This window comes from Caretta caretta, chromosome 6 (genome assembly GCF_965140235.1).
Source record: "Caretta caretta isolate rCarCar2 chromosome 6, rCarCar1.hap1, whole genome shotgun sequence".
Taxonomy (NCBI): Eukaryota; Metazoa; Chordata; order Testudines; family Cheloniidae; genus Caretta; species Caretta caretta.
In genome coordinates, this window is record NC_134211.1 from 85,417,100 (window position 1) to 85,437,632 (window position 20,533).

A 20,533-nucleotide genomic window follows, 5' to 3' on the forward strand; every position below is an offset into this window, starting at 1 on the left:
AACAATGGAGGAGCCAGACGTGCTGATGGCCCGTTTTAGGAATCCACATTCCCAAGGACTATCCCAAGAACTGTATACAATTGAAACTTCTCAGAGATAGCACATAAACAATGGAGACATAACCAAGGATCTTTCCAGCAAGCTGATGAAGTGGGTTATATCCCACGAAAGCTTGTACCCAAAAAATTTGTTAGTCTCTAAGGTGCCACAAGGATTCCTCGTTGTTTTTATAAAAGAGAAGTGACATCATCACTTGTCCTCATTCCCCACACAACTCAACACCTGAAAACATGTCTGGAGAACAAAGATAGAACTGCGAAGGTGGTCCCAGGCTGAAGGAGAGTTCCAGCCTGTGTATAGAAGATTTGTAACCTGCACGTATTACCTATCAGGGTGAGACACTGCTTGATTCAAATCCTGTCCAGTTTATAGAACTCACATTGTGAATTTACTTTTATTTCTTACATAACCAACTTTTATCTGTATGCTTACTACTTATAATCACTGAAAATCTTTCTGTAATTAATAAACCTGTTTTATTTTTTTACCTAGAACAGCGTTTTGGTTGAAGTGCTTGGGAAATCTGCAGGACAGTAGAGCCTTGGGGTCCTAGGCTGGGGGAATTGGATGGAACCTATTATTGGTTCATGAGTGGCTGGCAAAAGCATTCATGTAACTCATTTGGGTATGTTCCTGTTTGTGTAAGTGCAGTACCTGCTGCAGAATCACAGTGCGAGAGGGAGCCCAGGTTGGTAAGACAGAGTACTCAGCGGTACCCAGCTCCAGGTTGCATCCCGGGGAATCCGTCACAACAGTAATGAGTAACAACTAATTAAAGAGGATGGCTCTAAGTACAGCAAGTTACCAGTTGTTTTTTCTGCCGCCTAAGTCTGCAATATTGCCATCTCTCACAATGTCATTCCAAGTATTGCCATTTATTTTTAAAGGATTCTCATGAACATCTGATTTCTTCAATCTTTTTCAACATCAAAACTTCAACTGTACAAAGTTTTGCTCCTACCCAAAGTGACTATCTCCGATCATCAACAATGGGGCTAACACCAGATTGCTCTCAGGGAAGATGGTGGCCCTTTAATCATCACGTGAGGAGCAGGAATGGCACGGGTAATTTTTACCAGGTTAAATCATGGTTTTAATCACACTAGAAAAAGCTAGGTAGTCTGAGTTTAAGGCATTTTCTATATTAAAACGATTTTGTTAATGCACAACACAACACTTTTTAGCTGCATATTCAAATTTTGGTTACATAGGCAGTACATAAGTAGATTAATTTGGGGTTGTACAAATAGACTACAGTGGGCTTAATACTAATGTGTAATTGTAATACTGAACACTAGAATGTCTACACATTTTGGTTTGGTATTTTCTCAATGAAGTTATACATATGGCTCATATTTCAGTTTTCAATATTTATAAACTGAAAAGTCAAAAACATTGTATTACATAAAAAGAACAGGAGTACTTGCGGCACCTTACAGACTAACAAATTTATTTGAGCATAAGATTTCGTGGGCTACAGCCCACTTCAGTAAGATTATTATATCTACACACACACACCCACCCACCATGAAAAGGTGGAAGTAGCCATACCAACTGTAAGAGGCTAATTAAGAGGAGCTATCATCAGCAGGAGAAAAAAAAAAAAAGCTTTTGTAGTAAAAAGAAAAGGAGTACTTGTAGTGATAATCAAGATGGCCCATTTAGACAGTCGACAAGCAGGTGTGAGGATACTTAACATGGGGAAATATATTCAATATGTGTAAATACCCAGCCACTCCCAGTCTCTATTCAAACCCAAGTTAATGGTATCTAGTTTGCATATTAATTCAAGCTCAGCAGTTTCTCCTTGTGAAGCTTTTCTGCTGCAAAATTGCCTCCTTTAAGTCTAAAGAGAAAAGGAGTACTTGTGGCACCTTAGAGACTAACCAATTTATTTGAGCATAAGCTTTCGTGAGCTACAGCTCACTTCATCGGATGCATACTGTGGAAAGTGTAGAAGATCTTTTTATACACACAAAGCATGAAAAAATACATCCCCCCACCCCACTCTCCTGCTGGTAATAGCTTATCTAAAGTGACCACTCTCCTTACAATGTGCATGATAATCAAGGTGGGCCATTTCCAGCACAAATCCAGGGTTTAACAAGAACATTGGGGGGGGGCGGGGGGAGGAAAAAACAAGGGGAAATAGGCTTGAATAGAGACTGGGAGTGGCTAAGTCATTATGCAAGGTAACCTAAGTTAATTGTATCCAATTTGCAAATGAATTCCAATTCAACAGTTTCTCGCTGGAGTCTGGATTTGAAGTTTTTTTGTTGTAATATTGCAACTTTCATATCTTTATCGCGTGACCAGAGAGATTGAAGTGTTCTCTGACTGGTTTATGAACGTTATAATTCTTGATATCTGATTTGTGTCCATTTATTCTTTTACGTAGAGACTGTCCAGTTTGACCAATGTACATGGCAGAGGGGCATTGCTGGCACATGATGGCATATATCACATTGGTAGATGTGCTGGTGAACGAGCCTGTGATGGCATGGCTAATGTGATTAGGTCCTATGATGGTGTCACTTGAATAAATATGTGGACATAGTTGGCATCAGTCTTTGTTGCAAGGACAGGTTCCTGGGTTAGTGTTTTTGTTGTGTGGTTGCTGGAGAGCATGCGCTTCAGGTTGGGGGCTGTCTGTAAACAAGGACTGCTCTGTCTCCCAAGATCTGTGAGAATGAGGGATCATTTTTCAGGATCAGCTGTAGATCTTTGATGATGCGCTGGAGAGGTTTTAGTTGGGGGCTGAAGGTGATGGCTAGTGGTGTTCTGTTATTATCTTTGTTGGGCCTGTCCTGTAGTAGATGACTTCTGGGTACTCTTCTGGCTCTGTCAATCTGTTTCTTCACTTCAGCAGGTGGGTATTATAGTTTTAAGAATGCTTGATAGAGATCTTGTAGGTGTTTGTCTCTGTCTGAGGGGTTGAAGCAAATGTGGTTGATCAAGTCACCTCTCAATCTTCTTTTTGATAAACAAAGTCTCTCATGGGAAGGAATTTTTTCCTGCCCTCAAATCATTTTTGTGGCTTTTCTCTGCACCCTCTTCAGTTTTTCAGTATTCTTTTTCAAATGTGCAACACCACAACTGGATGCAATATTACGCTATCAGTCTCATCGAGTTGTATAGAAAGGTAAAATTACCTCCTTCCTCTTCCATTTATACATCCAAAGACATCAGCCCTTTTTCCCCCCCACTACATCGCACTGGGAGCTCATGTTGAATTGCTTGTCTACTATGATCTCTAATCCTTTTCAGAGTCACTGCTTTCCAGAATACAGTCCACCATTCTGTCGGTATGACCTGCATTCTTTGTTCCTAGAATGTATAACCTAGCTTCCTCATGTTGTGCCACCATCAGCACGTCTCAACCCTACACAGAGATGTTGACCACCTTTGGAGTAAAGAGGCAGTTCAGTCTCATGGAAGCTCAATCGTTTTCTTCGCCAAGATGACATAACAAAGTTGAAAGTTGTGGTGGGGATTTCTGTGACATGAGCACCCGTTCATTACGAACTGCACCAAGACCACCAGCTTATTTTATGTAGGCTGAACAGCTACTGGATATTAATGGCCAGATGTGACTTTCTACAAGACTTTAATAATGGATTTCCACCACCATATTTTTTGAAATTTTAAGGGGTCAAGATGCAATGGGTGAGGAAAGTTGAGTAGGGTGACAATGATTAAGAAAAGGTTATGTAGCAGTGGGAAACGAGAGGAATCCTTCAATGGTCATTTCCAGACACTTTAGTGTTTGGATTTTTAAAAAGGTAGTTTGTGTAATCTTGGTTGTGGACGTTATTGGGATTATAATGAAACACACCTTCAATCTTAACTAACAAAGTTAGTTTACAAATAGATCTCTGTATCTTTGATCTGCAGCTACATACTTCCAACACAACCCAATTTATTCCTTGTTTTCTTGGTAACTTATGCTCTAATGGAAATAAAACTCTCAGAAATAAATCTGGCACCATGTAATTCAGTCAGAAAAGTTTGTCCCGGGGGGCAGGGGAGAGGAAGGAAGGGGATAATGTACAGTACTTCTATATTTAGAGGCTAGAAGGCCAAAGCTTGAACTGTATAAAAATAGCTCTACCATAGTAAAGTTCACTTTCCCATCATCATTAAAAAATTCTGAGTGTATATTAGGAAAATACAGTTCACTTAACACCTTGCTATAGCATAAAACATAAGAATGAAGTACTTAAGCAGATAATTAACTCTGGAAATACTTTTTCAAATTGCTGAATCTCAAATTTCAGAATACTGCTTTAATATTCTACTTTAAACAAATACCTTGTAACAGAAAAATTGGTTTAGAACCTGTAATATCTAGTCACTAGTATGCCTTGTGTATGGTATATGCAACTTTTCCTTAACACTTTTCCCCCATTTCTCCAACCTAGTCTTTATGTTCTTCTAGATTTATTAGAAAGAAGATTTTAAAATTAGTTTGTCTTTGTTTAACTAAAAACGTTAAATAGGTGAGCATTTTCCAAGTTCATTTTACGACAAAATGAGTGTCTTATTTTTGTTAACCTGAGAGAAAGCAAGGAGAAATACAAAGAAAGTAACAACTATAATTTTATTTTTTTTCTTAAACCATGAAAGAAATCCTCAATTGGTATGCAAATACTATTGGATAGTCACATTACTTTAAAAAAAAGGACTAAAAAAACCCTTTGAATTACAAAGGTTTAGTGTATTTTAAAAAAAAGTAGAGCCTGAAATACACTGAATTACACACACACTAAAAAAAAAAAAAAAGATACACGTACTTCACAAGCCCTATTATAAAGGTGCCAAAGGAAGACAGCCACTACCCACCATTGGCGACTGTTCACTGGTAAAGCAACTTTACATGGCCACATGAATGGGTACCAAATGCCTGAAATCTACTTACCTACTTAATATTTTTATAGTGGCCAGAGACAAGTAAATATAAGATGGCCATTTTTAAGTTTACTTCAAACTGTTAGGGGGAGAGAATTTTCTTGTGCATTTCATGCATTTCTAAAGTTGATACTTCCATCCTCAAATATATATAAAACCCATAATAGGCAGATTGAAAGATCCAGCTGCATCATCCAGCACAGTTAAATACAGTTTAGCTTACTGAACCTCCCACCTCTCATTTGTATTTATATGCAAGTTGGATTTAGCAAAACAGTCAGACATTATAAAGAGGGATCTTTCTGTGTTTTAAAGATTTATTATTTGTATTTCATTTAGCTTTTTAATGCCTTATTTTAGGGTTTTTAGACTGACAGTCCTGAACATCTAAGATCTCTACTGATTCACAGAATCACTACTGCAGACTCAGTGGCAGTGCAAGCTTCTCTCATACACCCCTGCTGAACAGGAATGTGGCTCACTGGTGGAGATTATCTACTGTTGCAAGAGGATCGTTCACACACTCCGTCTCCTACACTATAAGCAAAATAGCAATTTGATAACAGCCTTGTGGGTTATGGACACTTTGTCTTTAGAAACTGCACTGATATTACCAAGCCCTTACAGTCACACCACCAATCATGAAATGGCAACAACTTCTGATCACTATGATGGACACAGGTTCCATTCAAGTCAGTGACCTATTTATCTACAGTACTTATATGGCCTCCATTACCACAGTATCTGAGTATCTCTCAAGTTTTAAATGCATTTATCCTCAACAACCTTATAAGATATGGATGTCCTATTATCCCCATTTTACAGATGGGAAATTGAGGCACACCGACATTAAAACCAAGACTTTAAAAAGTGACTAATGATGATTTTGGATACCTACATTTTCAGGAACCTAACTTCACACACTTTAAAGGGGCTTGATTTTCAGAGGGTTGGTGCACAATGTTTTCAGAAAAAAATTACCCCCTATGGTGGACACCCAAAAAACAGGTGCCCAAAATCTGTGGTCTTTTTCAAAAGTCTTGTTAAGCCAGTTCCCCAAGGTCACACAGGATTTCTGGCAAAGGAAGGACCTGAATTCAGACATTTAGGATTTGCAATTACCCATTGACCACTGGATCATCTTTCCTCTCAACCAATATGCAAGAAATTTTGTATCCACAATACCAATCCTGCTAAGAAAAACATCTTAGCACTACAAATGTCACAAAATACAATTTGTTACGCAGAATATCAATTTAAGTTTATAAATCAAAAGTGAGATAAATCACAACTTGTTGCTTCAAACACCTTAACACAGTGACCCTGAAACAGATGTGCAGCATAGAGTGAAGGAAAATGATTTTTGCTGTGTACCTAATCCTGTAAAAGGGAGTCACGTGGGCAGCTCCTTATACCCATGAAGCATCCCAATAAGTGAAAGTCTGCACAGGCTTAAAGAGTCCACCCATCCATGCACACCTGTTTGTAGGATCAGGAACTTGGGGAGCTTTTTTTTTTTAAAATAAAGTTAAACTGTTTTAGTATAATTTGTTTTTATTCATTTTACCCAATTTCTATGTATTATAGAGTGCAATCACAGATTTTTATACCACATTGATAAGTTAAATTACATATAATTTTAAGTTTCAGAGTAACAGCCGTGTTAGCCTGTATTCGCAAAAAGAAAAGGAGTACTTGTGGCACCTTAGAGACTAACCAATTTATTTCAGCATGAGCTTTCGTGAGCTACAGCTCACTTCGCTATGTCACCAGAAACCATCAAGGGAAGTTCACCCATGTTACTTAGAATTATTAGTTTCCATGTTAAATGCATTTTGCTTTCTTGACTAGATTATCTACTAAGTAATAGTAGTAATTTAATTTTATTTTAAAATAAAATAATAGTCTCTGCATAGGACAGAGGACTCAATGGTGAACAATAAAACTCACTTAACAAAACTTTAAATTTAAAAAAAGAAAAAGACCAAATATCTCCTCTACAATCACGGTATATATTCAAGGTAAGGTAGAAACAATCAATGTAGGACTAGAGTTTACACTACAAAGAGTTATCGCTACTAAATGCTATACATGTAATGCTGTAAGATATTATAAGCTTACATATCAAACCATAGTTTCTTTTACATATGATTTTGACTGTTTATTGTTGAAAACTATTTAGTTCTTTATTTAAAGATAACGAAAAATTATGGGTGAACACAAAGTATGTGGCAACACTAACATCAAAAAAAATTCTCACTTTAAGGCAGGTTATACCATCTTAACAAAGATACCCAAAGATACTGCTATATAACTAGAAAACTTACAGAGGGCTAGATTTATATTGAGACTTTATACTATAAGGACTTCAAATGCAATTTTTGTAATGATCTGTGCAACCAATAGGAAAACATTTCAGTGTCCAAAATTCCTCTACGCATCTGATCAAGAAGGTAAATGGTACCTATATATATATATATTATTCCAGACTTCAAGTCCAGTAATCTGCTTGCTGCCCTTTCAGTAGGTTACAGTAAACTGCACAGAGCACCAATATTTATAGTGACAGTTCTCTTTGAATTAAATAAAGGAACTAATCATTTGGAGAAGTTCATTAGAAAATTCTCAGAACTTAAAGTTCTGATAAAAGTTAACAAAAAACGTTAAAATAAGACGACAAAACATTTGATAAGCCATATTGCTTAAATTACTATACTCCAAATACAACAGGGGGAAGGTAGCATTGTTATTCAGTAAGGAGTTTCCCAGCTCACTTGATGCTTGACTGTTAACATGGTGCAAGGGTTTTTTAAATCCCATTTAACTCCAACATTTAACTAAATGTTGGGAGAAGGGTGGCTTTGTTAAAGATACAACACCTGTGTCCCTTTAATTAGGGTGTGAAAACATACAATACACATCCTCAGAGACTTCAACGGACTTTGGATCAGGCCCAAAAGTGTATACCACTCTGTGCATACTATAAATAAGTCTGTATCCTATATGGTACATCAGACCTAAATTACACAGCATGAGCCCAAGAATAAAAGTCCTTCCAATATAAAATGATCCATTTTGGTTTCTTTATGTTAATCTTTTTTAATGCTGCCGCAGATTATTTGAGTGCAACCAGACTTCCGTATGGAGCAGGTCCTCAAAGAATCAATCCTGAAGCACTTGCATGAGAGGAAAGTGATCAGGAACAGCCAGCATGGATTCACCAAGGGAAGGTCATGCCTGACTAATCTAATCGCCTTTTATGATGAGATTACTGGTTCTGTGGATGAAGGGAAAGCAGTGGATGTACTGTTTCTTGACTTTAGCAAAGCTTTTGACACGGTCTCCCACAGTATTCTTGTCAGCAAGTTAAAGAAGTATGGGCTGGATGAATGCACTATAAGGTGGGTAGAAAGCTGGCTAGATTGTCGGGCTCAACGGGTAGTGATCAATGGCTCCATATCTAGTTGGCAGCCGGTATCAAGTGGAGTGCCCCAAGGGTCGGTCCTGGGGCCGGTTTTGTTCAATATCTTCATAAATGATCTGGAGGATGGTGTGGATTGCACTCTCAGCAAATTTGCGGATGATACTAAACTGGGAGGAGTGGTAGATACGCTGGAGGGGAGGGATAGGATACAGAAAGACCTAGACAAATTGGAGGATTGGGCCAAAAGAAATCTGATGAGGTTCAATAAGGATAAGTGCAGGGTCCTGCACTTAGGACGGAAGAACCCAATGCACAGCTACAGACTAGGGACCGAATGGCTTGGCAGCAGTTCTGCGGAAAAGGACCTAGGGGTGACAGTGGACGAGAAGCTGGATATGAGTCAGCAGTGTGCCCTTGTTGCCAAGAAGGCCAATGGCATTTTGGGATGTATAAGTAGGGGCATAGCGAGCAGATCGAGGGACGTGATCGTTCCCCTCTATTCGACATTGGTGAGGCCTCATCTGGAGTACTGTGTCCAGTTTGGGCCCCACACTTCAAGAAGGATGTGACTAAATTGGAGAGAGTCCAGCGAAGGGCAACAAAAATGATTAGGGGACTGGAACACATGACTTATGAGGAGAGGCTGAGGGAGCTGGGATTGTTTAGCCTGCAGAAGAGAAGAATGAGGGGGGATTTGATAACTGCTTTCAACTACCTGAAAGGGGGTTCCAAAGAGGATGGCTCTAGACTGTTCTCAATGGTAGCAGATGACAGAACGAGGAGTAATGGTCTCAAGTTGCAGTGGGGGAGGTTTAGATTGGATATTAGGAAAAACTTTTTCACTAAGAGGGTGGTGAAACACTGGAATGCGTTACCTAGGGAGGTGGTAGAATCTCCTTCCTTAGAGGTTTTTAAGGTCAGGCTTGACAAAGCCCTGGCTGGGATGATTTAACTGGGAATTGGTCCTGCTTTGAGCAGGGGGTTGGACTAGATGACCTTCTGGGGTCCCTTCCAACCCTGATATTCTATGATTCTATGAAAATTCATTACTGCTTTATAGGAGTTGCCAGGGGAAAGCAGCTGGAGGTTTTGACATCTGGGATGTTCAGCCTTCAACATTCCAAAAATTAATGAACAAGCACATTTGCTGGATGTTTTTGCTAAACTGAACAGCAGTAAAATAGTGAACATTGACATTTACATTGTCATCAGGTTTAAATTTTGACATTCCATTGAGATGAAATAGAGTACCCGAAAGCTGTCAAACCTAAGTTGTTTCAGGTTACCAGCAAACTCAGGAGGAATCAACACTTGTTTACATTTATTCAATTTTTAAGGTTCTCTTTGTAACCATACAAACTGGAGTCTTAAAACTTATTTTAATGAGAACTTTGGCTCAGGGGGTGGGGGTGGGGTTAAATTACATTACCTTTACATTAGCAGCTATTAAGTTGGTCTTAGTTTTAAATATTAGATGCAAAATATTCAGCAAAAAAACAAAAACTATTCTTTCCCCATTACATTTTTACTATGGAATAAAACTATCAGGACCAGAAAATAAAATCTTAATTTAATCAGAATTTTGTGTATTCTTAAAGGACCTAGTTTACAGCAATGTACATTTATTTAACTTATTCCATAAAGCAAACAGAACTCACAGAAATTTTAGGGAGTATTTACTTTTTAGCACATTTACACAGCCTAACTTAAAAAAAATATTTCTTATGCCTTCTGCTTCAGCAAGTGGAAGCATCAGTTCAGGTACTGACGGCATGGCAGCACAGCAAGTCTACATCGTTAAAGTTCACTTTCATGAAAGGGTTAATGATCTACCTCAGAACTAAATTTGCTCATGAAAGCTTATGCTCAAATAAATTGGTTAGTCTCTAAGGTGCCACAAGTACTCCTTTTCTTTTTAATTAAATTAGTGTAACCTGAAAATTTTCCCCAACCCCTTGTTCTAAAAAAAGCTTTCATGTATTATTTGTGTTACCACAGAAAATAGGGGCCCCAGCCAGTACAGTATTTAAAGGACCCCTAGAGTTTGTTTTTTCTTAGCACTACGTTATAGTATCATGTAACTTTTTCTGCAGTTGATTCACTAACTGTTCATCGTTTGTGTATGTGTGCACACACACTTCACTAAAAGCATCTTTTGATTAAGAATGCTGTGACTAGTCATGGCAATTTTTATCAATTATCATGGGGGGGGCGGGAAGTCATGGAAATATTGCAGAGAAGTGATAGCTTCGCTGTTGTTAAGGTTGCAGCCAACTACTATCATAACACCCAATTTTAGCATCTGTAAAGTTTTCCGCACCAACATTAGTCTGGAAAATTGCCTTATTTATTCTGAAGGCAAGACCCACCTCAATAATAAGGAGCATGAAGCACACCTCTGCCCCTCCCGTTAAAGCAGTCTCAGTTGCTGCCCCTGGATTGAACAACTAGCAGCCTTCCCCAACAGATGGAACTCATCTCCAAAGACATGGCCCATTAGCAATCAAGTCACTTCACACAGGCCATGAGAGATAACACTAGGAGGTATTTACATATGAATAACTTCCTTTCTCCTACACAGGGAGAAAGCAAAAACAAGGAGGAGTCCTTGTGGCACCTTAGAGACTAACAAATTTATCTGGGCATAAGCTTCCGTGGCCTAAAACTCACTACCAGACGCATGGAGTGAAAAATACAGTAAGCAGTATAGATATATTACAGCACATGAAACGATGGGAGTTGCCTTACCAAGTGCGGGGGTCAGTGCTAACAAGGCCAATTCAATTAAGGTGGAAGTAGCCTATTCTCAACAGTTGACAAGAAGCAGTAAATATCAAGACAGGGAAAATTATTTTTGTAGTGCTAATGAGGCCAATGCAATGTCCCTGCTTCAGGTTGCTGTGTTAAAGCATGTGGAGTTGGATGTCCTCTAAAAACCCAAGGTTTCAGAGCAGCAGCCGTGTTAGTCTGTATCCACAAAAAGAAAAGGAGTACTTGTGGCACCTTAGAGACGAACAAATTTAATTGAGCATAAGCTTTCGTGAGCTACAGCTCACTTCTTACTATATGTTCCATTCTATGCATTTGATGAAGATATATATATAAACCCAAGGTGGCTCACATTAAATAAAACTATGCGACTGCCTTTAACAGCATACATCAGGTAGCCACAGATAAGCACCCTAGCTCAGTAAAATCATACTGAAATATAGCGATACCATTAAGAAAGCATATGCCACACACAGAAGTTCCTGATGACTACAGAAAAAATTTCCACATGAACATAGGAACTGCCATACTGGATCAAGCTAGTGGTCTATCTAGTCCAGAATCCTGTTTCCAACCATGGCCAGTACCAGCTGCTTCAGAGAAAGAAAACACTACAGTAGGCAATTATGGGAAAACTTGACCAAGGGAAAGTTGCAACCTAACCCCCTGCCAAGAGACCGATATGCCCCAACACTTAAGGATTTCTATCCCTTCCTACTTTAAATATATAATTTACTATTGTAATTCTGGATATTATTGTTATCCACAGAAATGTTTAAAATTCTTTTTAGGATGCTGCCAAGGTCGTGGCCTCCATACAAAATCTTGTCACAATGATATGGATATCTTGATTGTGTGAAAAATAATATTTCCTTTTATCAGTTTTGAATTTGCCACTTTTCAATTTCAATGCATTTCCCCTGGTTCTTGTAGAATGAGAAAAAGTGAACAGACATTTTTACTTTCCCTGTGTCATTTATTATTTTGTGTATTTATAGGCCCTCTCTGAAGTCAGTCTCAATCCTTTTAATTTCTCTTCATAGCAGAGGTTTTCCAGATTGGAATCACTTTCATCTCCCATCTTTGAACCTTTTCTACCTTCTGTTATAGTCTTTTTGTGATGGGGGTTAGTAGAACTGAACACTGTATTCAATGTGATGGCATATCATTGTTTATACGGCATATTTTCCTATTAGTCTTCATCCTGTTCTTTATGCATCATTACACTGTTTGCATTTTTGACTGCTACTGCACAGTGAGCAGAAGTCTCAATTGAGCTGTCCACAACGATGCCACGGTAGTTCTCAAGATGATGCAGTTACTTTAGAACAAACAGAGCTGTAAAACTAATTCAAATGATTCCTTCCAATGTCTATTACTTTGCGTTTGTCAACAATAAATTTCATCTGTCATTGTGTGGTCCATTCATCTAGTTTGGTTAGGTCTTCCAAAGTTCGTCTCTTCTGGTTTTGACCAACATAAACAATATTGTGTCATCTATGTGTTTTGACACCTCATTGCTTGCCTCCTCCGCTTTTAAATATATTTAAACACTGGTCCTAATACAGAACCTTGTAGCACCCAACTGTTAATCCTTTATAATGATGAAAGCTGACAATTCCTATTCTTTGTTTTCTATTTCTGATCCATGCCAGCACTCTGCCTCTCCTACCAGGACTACTGAACGTCACTATTTTAGTAGCCTCCTATGAGGGACTTTGTCAGAGGCCTTTTGAAAAACCTAAACAAGTTAAGTCAGCCGATTCTCCTTTTTTCATTATTTTATTAACACATGCAAAGAGTTCTAATAAAGCAGTGACTGTCCAGGGCTTGGATCTGTGGTCACACAATCACCTACTGGACCAAACTTTAAGTGTACAGCAGACATTCAGATTCCAAGTAGGTTACCTTAAGTGTACTTTGCAACTCCATTAAGGGGTTTTAAGTTTATGAAGGGAGGTAAACTCTTATCTTCTCTGATGGATATGAAATGCCTAGAGGATTCTCCTTTTGCTACAACTTGCTGATATGCAGGGGTTGGGAAAGAAGTGATCTGACAGGTACAAAAGTCAGTCTTCACATAGAGCGGAAGCAAAATAGAGTAGAGATTGGGAAAAGCTTTCCCCAGAGACTACGCTGGAGCGGTTGGGTTGGCTCCCCTGGAGCACATGGCAGAGTGCCCGCTATTACAATGTGGTGGAGTAGTCACAGAAGATGGTAAACAGGAAGATACAATACTTCACTGCTCAGACTAGGAGACAGCTCCTGGTGTACCAAATAAATGCAGACAGTTATCCTTATCTATTGCTACCAGACATCTATCTGATACTGGCACCAATATTTATAAATTTGGTCGTGCAGACCAATCATGAAAGGAAGATGGGAGAAGAGGCAGGGGTCTTGTAAACAAGCAGCAGATTTGCTTGCAGTGTGTGTTTGCACCATGTTTTTAAGGAGTGAAGGGAAGGAGTAATCCTTATAGAACAGAAGGTTACAGACAGACCATCAGCAATCCATTTTGTTTATTGTCAAGTGTGTATGTGGGAGGTGCCAATAGGAGCATACGGAATAAGTCCTGTCATTTTTCCAATTCACGGATATGTAGGAGAGCACATCCACAAGGCGGCACAATTTTGTAGCCAGATCATGGCAAAAAAGGAAACGATGCGAGACAGATTCACGCCCAGCAATCTGCCTTTGTCTACATAGTCATGCACTGGACTGTACTCTAAGGCTATGTCTACACTGGCAATTGAGCAACAAATTTTTTGTCTTTTAGAGGTGTTTAAAAAAAAACCCCAAAAGACAAAAAAGTCTTGCCAATGACAAGCGCCAGCGTGAACAGCATTTTGTCAGCAGGAGCGCTCTCCTGCCAACAACGCAAACGCCACTTCTCGGGGGTGGAAGTTTTTGGCAGCAGGAGAGTCAATAAACTGCAGTTACACTGCCTGACTTTTAGTGGCATGGCTGGTAGTGACACAGCCATGTCAGTAAAAGTTGTGCAGTGTAGACATAGCCTAAGACTGTGGCAGAGGGAATAGGCAGGTGCGGTGTTTCTAAGGATGCGGTGTGGGGAGGAAAAGTCATAGGAAAACATGCTCCAGTAGATTTAATCTGTTTTAAAGTCATTGCAAAAACCTCAGAGTAACTAAGGACAATTAGCTTGACACTGTGATGATGTTCCTAACAGAGCTGCAGCCCTTGTTTCTTATCAACCACATCTGACTTCCAAAGGAGTGGAAGTAAATACTGGAAGTTCAAACCAAACAATACACAGACTAAAGGTAACCAAATAATGTAAATTCAGAATTGCATTTTGTTCCTTTGTGAGGCTGGTTCCTATTGCAGACCTCTTCAAACGCTGGAGAAGATGAGGTTGCTTGTCTTCTGCCTCTTTTGCATAAAAGTAGAGGGTAGAATGTGCAAATGCATAACCTCCTGGGCAGTATACTAGTCCCAGTTACTAGACTGAAGATTTGTATTGGGAGATATCAGAAATGCCAGTTAATAGAGCTTTCTGGCTCATAAAGTGCCGGATAACACAGCTTTTACTGTATTTATACAGAACGCAAGCCACAATTGGTCCAATATAAACAGGTAAGAACTGTTCAATGATTTCAAGGATGGGGAGATAGCTGTTCCAGCCCATCCCAGCAGTAAGAGAAGTTAATTACAAGGATGTAGTATCCTCTTTTGAGACAGCGTAATTATAATTGCTGTAAACGATAAGGCTACCACATGTTACTTGCATTGGCATTTAGTGGAACAAGTACCAATAGCAATAACCATTTTTCTTAGCAGTTTGGAACTGTAAGCTGAGAAACTTATATACCCCCAAATAAGAACAGCTGGGAGCATTGATTCCTACCCAAAAACTAAGAAATGCAGTTGCACCAAAGTCACTCTTCTTGACCCAGCTCTAATCACACGTACAGAAAGTGACCGACACTACAATTGCACCTAGTGTATTTCAGGGCAGAAAAAACAGGACACAGAATTATTTGCAGTGAAAGCAATCACTTTTTCTCTTCTCCAAGTATCCTTGAACAAACTTGGATTTTTACAAATGTATTTGTTATTTCAACCTACTGACCTTTAACAAAATTATCACCATGACTACTGTGTCATGTATTCATTACCTATCATTCACTATTTGTACTAAGCTACTGCTTAGTGCTGATTCCACTCCCTGACTGAAGGACTCCCAAATCCAAGAGCGCTTTCAGGATGGTCACATGAACACGTCCAACATGAATACACATATGAATACATTTTAACAAGTATTTGTGATGCTGTTACTGTGAAAATTCTTACGAACAAAATTTGCTAATACAAGCATTAGTGAAAAATGGATGAGGGGTTACAAATGCCATTAAAGCTCATTAGCAGTTTTTATTCAACAAAGATATCAAACAATTTTGTAGTATTTATACAGATCTAGCATATATTTCTTTCACAGGACAAATTAAACACATGAACGTCTCCCTTTTTATCACAACTTCCAATAAATTTCAACTTCCAAAAAACTCAGCATTACTGGAGTCTTTCATATTACACAGGCTTCGTGGGGGGTAAAAAGAGGTGGCATGAACTTGATTAACCCTTCACTCCACCTCAAAAATTGCCTCAGCAAATGGCAGAGCCATGGTCAAGGACCAAAGGAATCAAATCTCAGGCACTCCTGCAAAGCCCTTTTCCAAACAGATGTTCCATGACCTGAGCTACTTAGGAACACTCAATGTTAATGTCATTTACACTTAATCAACACCGTGTAGACTATCATGCCAACAAAGAGGTTTGGTTGAGGCTCTGGGCCTGCCCTCCTATTTTTGGGTGCAGATCCACCCACCCCTCACAGGCAACACCGCCCATCCTCCCCCTTCTCTCTCCCCCTCACTCATGCAGCGGGGCAGACACAAGCCTCTAAGTTTTGTCTCTCTCTAAACCAAGAACCTGGGCCAAGAAGCCCTGCCGCCAGCCGAGGGAGGAAGCACCCAGCCAGGGCTCACCAGGAGGAGCCCACAAGCCTGGGTCCCCGAGCACAGAGCACACTGTAACACACCCCAGACTGGAGTGACCCCACCTCTCTGCCCCACCGGGGCCAGGCCCCCTCTCGCTCCCCACGCCCCCCGGGCCGGGGCACCGTCCCCGCCTGGGCCCCCTCTCGCTCCCCACGCCCCCCGGGCCGGGGCACCGTCCCCGCCTGGGCCCCCTCTCGCTCCCCACGCCCCCCGGGCCGGGGCACCGTCCCCGCCTGGGCCCCCTCTCGCTCCCCACGCCGGGGCACCGTCCCCGCCTGGGCCCCCTCTCGCTCCCCACTCCCCCCGGGCCGGGGCACCGTCCTCGCCTGGGGCCCCTCTCGCTCCCACTCTGGGCCTCACCGATGAGGACGCGCAGGTGCTTAAGGCGGGTTAGCGGGTCCTTGCGGGTGTCCAGCACCTTCTGCATGGATTTCCGCACATCCCCGTGCGGCTTCTTGGAGAACATGCCGCCGGACCCCCCTGGCCCGGCAGTCGGGGGCCTCTCCGCTCAAGAGGCGGACAGCGGCCTCCGGATGCGCCCGCACCAGGCCCCCTACATAGCAAACAGCGGCAGCACCACCGCCTCCTCCGGGTGCGATGCGGCGGGGGAGGGGGAGTGTCGCGGAGTCAGTGCCCCAGAAGAGGGCGGAGGCAGGGCCCGGGCTCCTCGCACAGCTCTAGTGCTCTCGTCGTTTCACGACAGCCGTCAGGCACACCCCTGTGTTCCCGTGGCAACCGCGCCGTTACGTCACAGCGGGTCTGAAACGCAAGTCGAGGCGCAACGTTCAATTCTGCCTTAGGGGTCAGCGCCCAGCGTGGTGGCAAAGGGGTGGGACTTGGGGAGGCGCATGGGGAGGATAGTGCACAGGACTGGTCTGGGTCAGTAGCTGACGCAGAAGGAGCCGTGGGCTGGTTGGGGTGAGAGCAGGCATTGGCGTCAATGGAGAGTGCCCCCAGCCCTGGGATAACCCTCACCAAGAGAGTCAGGAAATAAAGTTTCAGTTTCTTGCTAACACTTCTCTGTGTCACACCCTTCTTATGATCAGTAACAAAATCAGTTTTTTTGACACTACACCTACCAGGCAGGAGCAGGAAGGGAAGACATTTGATATAAGGACTCAGTGCTGGGTCTCCTTCAGGGCACCAAAATGACAATAGCCAGAGAAGGAAAATATCAATATTCCAAATATTTTAAAAGTCCCCAAAAGTTAAGGTTGCCAGTATAGCCAACACCTGGCATTCAAAAATCATGTCACCTGCCAACATCAAGTCTGACTTAAAAGTAATGAGTTGTAACCCTTCCCCCCATTTTTTGTCTTTTCATTTGACTTTTGGTGCATTTAGTGTTCGTGTTTTCAAGCATTTCTCTGCAACCGTGAGTAAAGCTGTGATTTTGACACAGAGGTCATGATGTTCATGGTAATATGAATTTGAATAAAGTCTGTGAGAAGTCTGTCCTGCACTCACTCTGCAGTGGCAGTTGCTGTCCTGCATGTCTGGTTTCAGCTCACCGCTCTAGATGTTGTGACCTCGCACAGGCCGATCTGTCCTCCATAGATGGAGGCAAAAGGGACAGACACATCAAACCTGAGTGCAATCTTGTGTGCTGGGTTGCAATGCCCAGAGAGCAGGGAACTAGACAGAGCATCGCAGTACATGTATCTCTGCTGTGGTGTGAGTGCAGGGTGGACTCTCATAGCCACTTTTGTGACTTACAGGCTTTTTTCCACACCTCTGCCATGAAATTTACTAAAAATGTATGTGCCAAAATCATGACCTTAAGTATGAATGCTAAAAGGTTACTTTTTTTAAAATGAAAGCTGAGGTTCTCAGGAGATAATGTGATCCCAGCAGCTGGAGCTTTATGAAATATACCAACTGTTGCAAGATTCATGGTAAAATTGCGAGAATTGGCAACATTATGTTGCTGGTATAATAAAAGAACACATATTTCATTACAACACAATAACTTTAACTCTGAAGGTTGATTCTTTAAGATTAAATATATATTACTTTATACTTAATTAGAATAATTTATCCAATCAGCTGACAGTGCAAGATTTATGATATCCTTAACAATTAATTTCTTTATTTTTAAGTGCTTGGTTTTCTAAATTGTGTGACAAGTAAATACACTTTGTAATTCCATAATCTTAATTTTTTTAAATATGTTTGTTTTGAGAATTTGCCAGGCCTTATCTTTCTTTTATTTTTAGGTAACTAAAATGAAGGCATAGTTTTAGAAATTTTAAATAAATAGAATGGGACTGTAACAGGGAGGTTTGGAGGGCCAAGCAGCCTAGTGGTTAGAGCACTCAACTTCCAGCCCCTTGTTTGGTCAAGGTGCCCCAGGCTTTAAGGCTGAGGGGGAGGTAGGAGAACCCAGGCCCTCCCACTCCACCAGGTCCCAGCCCAGGGCCTCGTGTAAGTCAACTCTTGGGTAGGGGGCCTCCCAGCAGGGAGTCTACATTCACTGCACTTAGCTACTTCCTATCTCCATTCCTTCAGCCCCTATAGTCCAAGTTGCAGTAGTGACTTATCTCTAATATTATTCCCTCATAGCCATTGGGTGGTATCCTGTTGTGGTCCCAGGTTCCTCTGGGCAGGGCAGCCGTGTGTTTGGCGGGGTCAGAACTCTACATGGTCCCTGTGCTTTGGTCACACAGTTCTGTCTTAGGCAGGGTGCTCCTAAGCCTCTTCCTCTGGCCAGGGAGATGGTGCTTGTCATAGGTGCCGGCTTCCTCTTTGCCCTGGGGGTGCTCAACCCCAGCTCTGCCCAAGGCCTTGCCCCCACTCTGCCCCTTCCCCGAAGGCCCCACCACCTGCCCCGAGCGCGCCCTGTCCATGCTACCCCCTCTTCACCAGTCAGCCCCAAAGTGAGCCAGGTTTCCCTCTTTTCTCTCCACTCCTGGCCTGGCATTGGCTCCTGGTATAACAGGACAGGGCTAACTGGCCCGAAAGGCTCTCTTTAACCCCTTCCGTGCTGTGAGCGGTTTCTCTGATTCATCACAGGGACATATCAACAAATTATTAGAGTAAAGGAGAGAGTGATGCTGGCCAAGCTAATAATGACTCCTGCAGAGCCATGCTTCATTCAAAGCAAAACTGGCAAGATATGCCTGTTCATTATGTAGCTAAAGCTGTGATCTTACAAACATGTTAGCACATGGGGTGGGATTTACGAAGGGACATAGGTGTTGCAATACTGAGTGTCACAACATTAGCAAATCACAGGAACAAGACTGCAATCCACAAAGCTGTTAGACACCTAGGCTCCCTATACGATGAATGGGGAGAGATAGGCACGTCAGAACAGGATCCACAAAGCCAGCACACTAGGCCCAGAGCTGCCTAAATTAGCCAATGGGAGATGCTGACTACAAGGGTTTATGCTAAGCTCTACTTCTCTTTTAGAGATAGGTGCCCAAGTCTGGTCTGCAGGGAGGCACTTATATCTGCTTGTGATCCACAAACAGGAACCCGCTGCCTGGAAAGTCAGATAGCTTAGATGCCTAAGGCATTTTTTGAGGGAATAAGTTAGGCACCTGCCTCCCGCTATAGAAAATAGCCAGAGGCAGTGGAGTTGCCCATGTTATAACTTTTAGCCCAGTAGTTAGAGCAGTGATTGCCTGGGATATGGGAGATCCAGGTTCAGTTCCCCCCTGTCTGCCAGACGGGGAGAAAGAATTTAAATAGGAGTCTCCTACCTTGAACCATGGGATGTTCAGATGCAGGGTTCCCTCAGTCTCTCCTGGTGAAGCTGTTCCACATTGGATAAATAATGAAAGAGTGATTGGACCAAGGGGACTGGATGCTGGCATTCCTGCCTGCCAAATGAGTGCCCTAAAAACTGGACCACAGAATCATTCTCTCTCTCTGGCGCAATAACTGTTCCACTCTGGATAAATACTTAAATAGTCATTGGGCCAGAGACAGACAGCGTATGAGAATGGCTCTGTGATCCAGTGTTTAGGGAACCCAGGTGGGATACCCTGGGTCCAGTCTCCCTCTGCTCAGGGGCAGATCAATGATATAGATTTTATTAGGATCAGGGCCACAGTTTTTCCCTAGCTCGCTGTAAAAAGCATTATAAGAGAATGAAAATGTTAAAATCAGATAAATTTTTGAAGGGCTTTACATCAGGAACACTTGGACCAAATGATCCCAAAGTCTCTAAGGTGCCACAAGTACTCCTTTTCTTTTTGCGAATACAGACTAACACGGCTGTTCCTCTGAAATTTACACCACTAACTCTGCCTTCAACCTGCATAACAATTTTCAGGTAAATCTGACTTTGCATGTGGAGTGACAGGTTCAGTTACAGAGACCCCCTTGGGACTGTCACCTGATG

General features: G+C 41.7%; 1 protein-coding gene across 9 annotated transcripts in view; it reads right to left on the minus strand.

The window, feature by feature from the left end:
- Nucleotides 1-16,893, minus strand: part of RALGAPA1 (Ral GTPase activating protein catalytic subunit alpha 1) — a 238,149-nt gene extending 221,256 nt beyond the window's left edge. For 4 of the 9 annotated variants that reach the window (XM_048855930.2, XM_048855931.2, XM_048855933.2 and 1 more), the window contains exon 1: nt 16,543-16,893. In XM_048855930.2, the coding sequence (XP_048711887.1) occupies nt 16,543-16,648 (106 nt within the window). In that variant the 5' untranslated portion in view covers nt 16,649-16,893. The remainder of the gene's footprint in view (nt 1-16,542) is intronic. The other 5 variants (XM_048855937.2, XM_048855935.2, XM_075129759.1 and 2 more) reach the window with 3 other exon arrangements.
- Between the last annotated feature and the right edge of the window lie 3,640 nt (nt 16,894-20,533).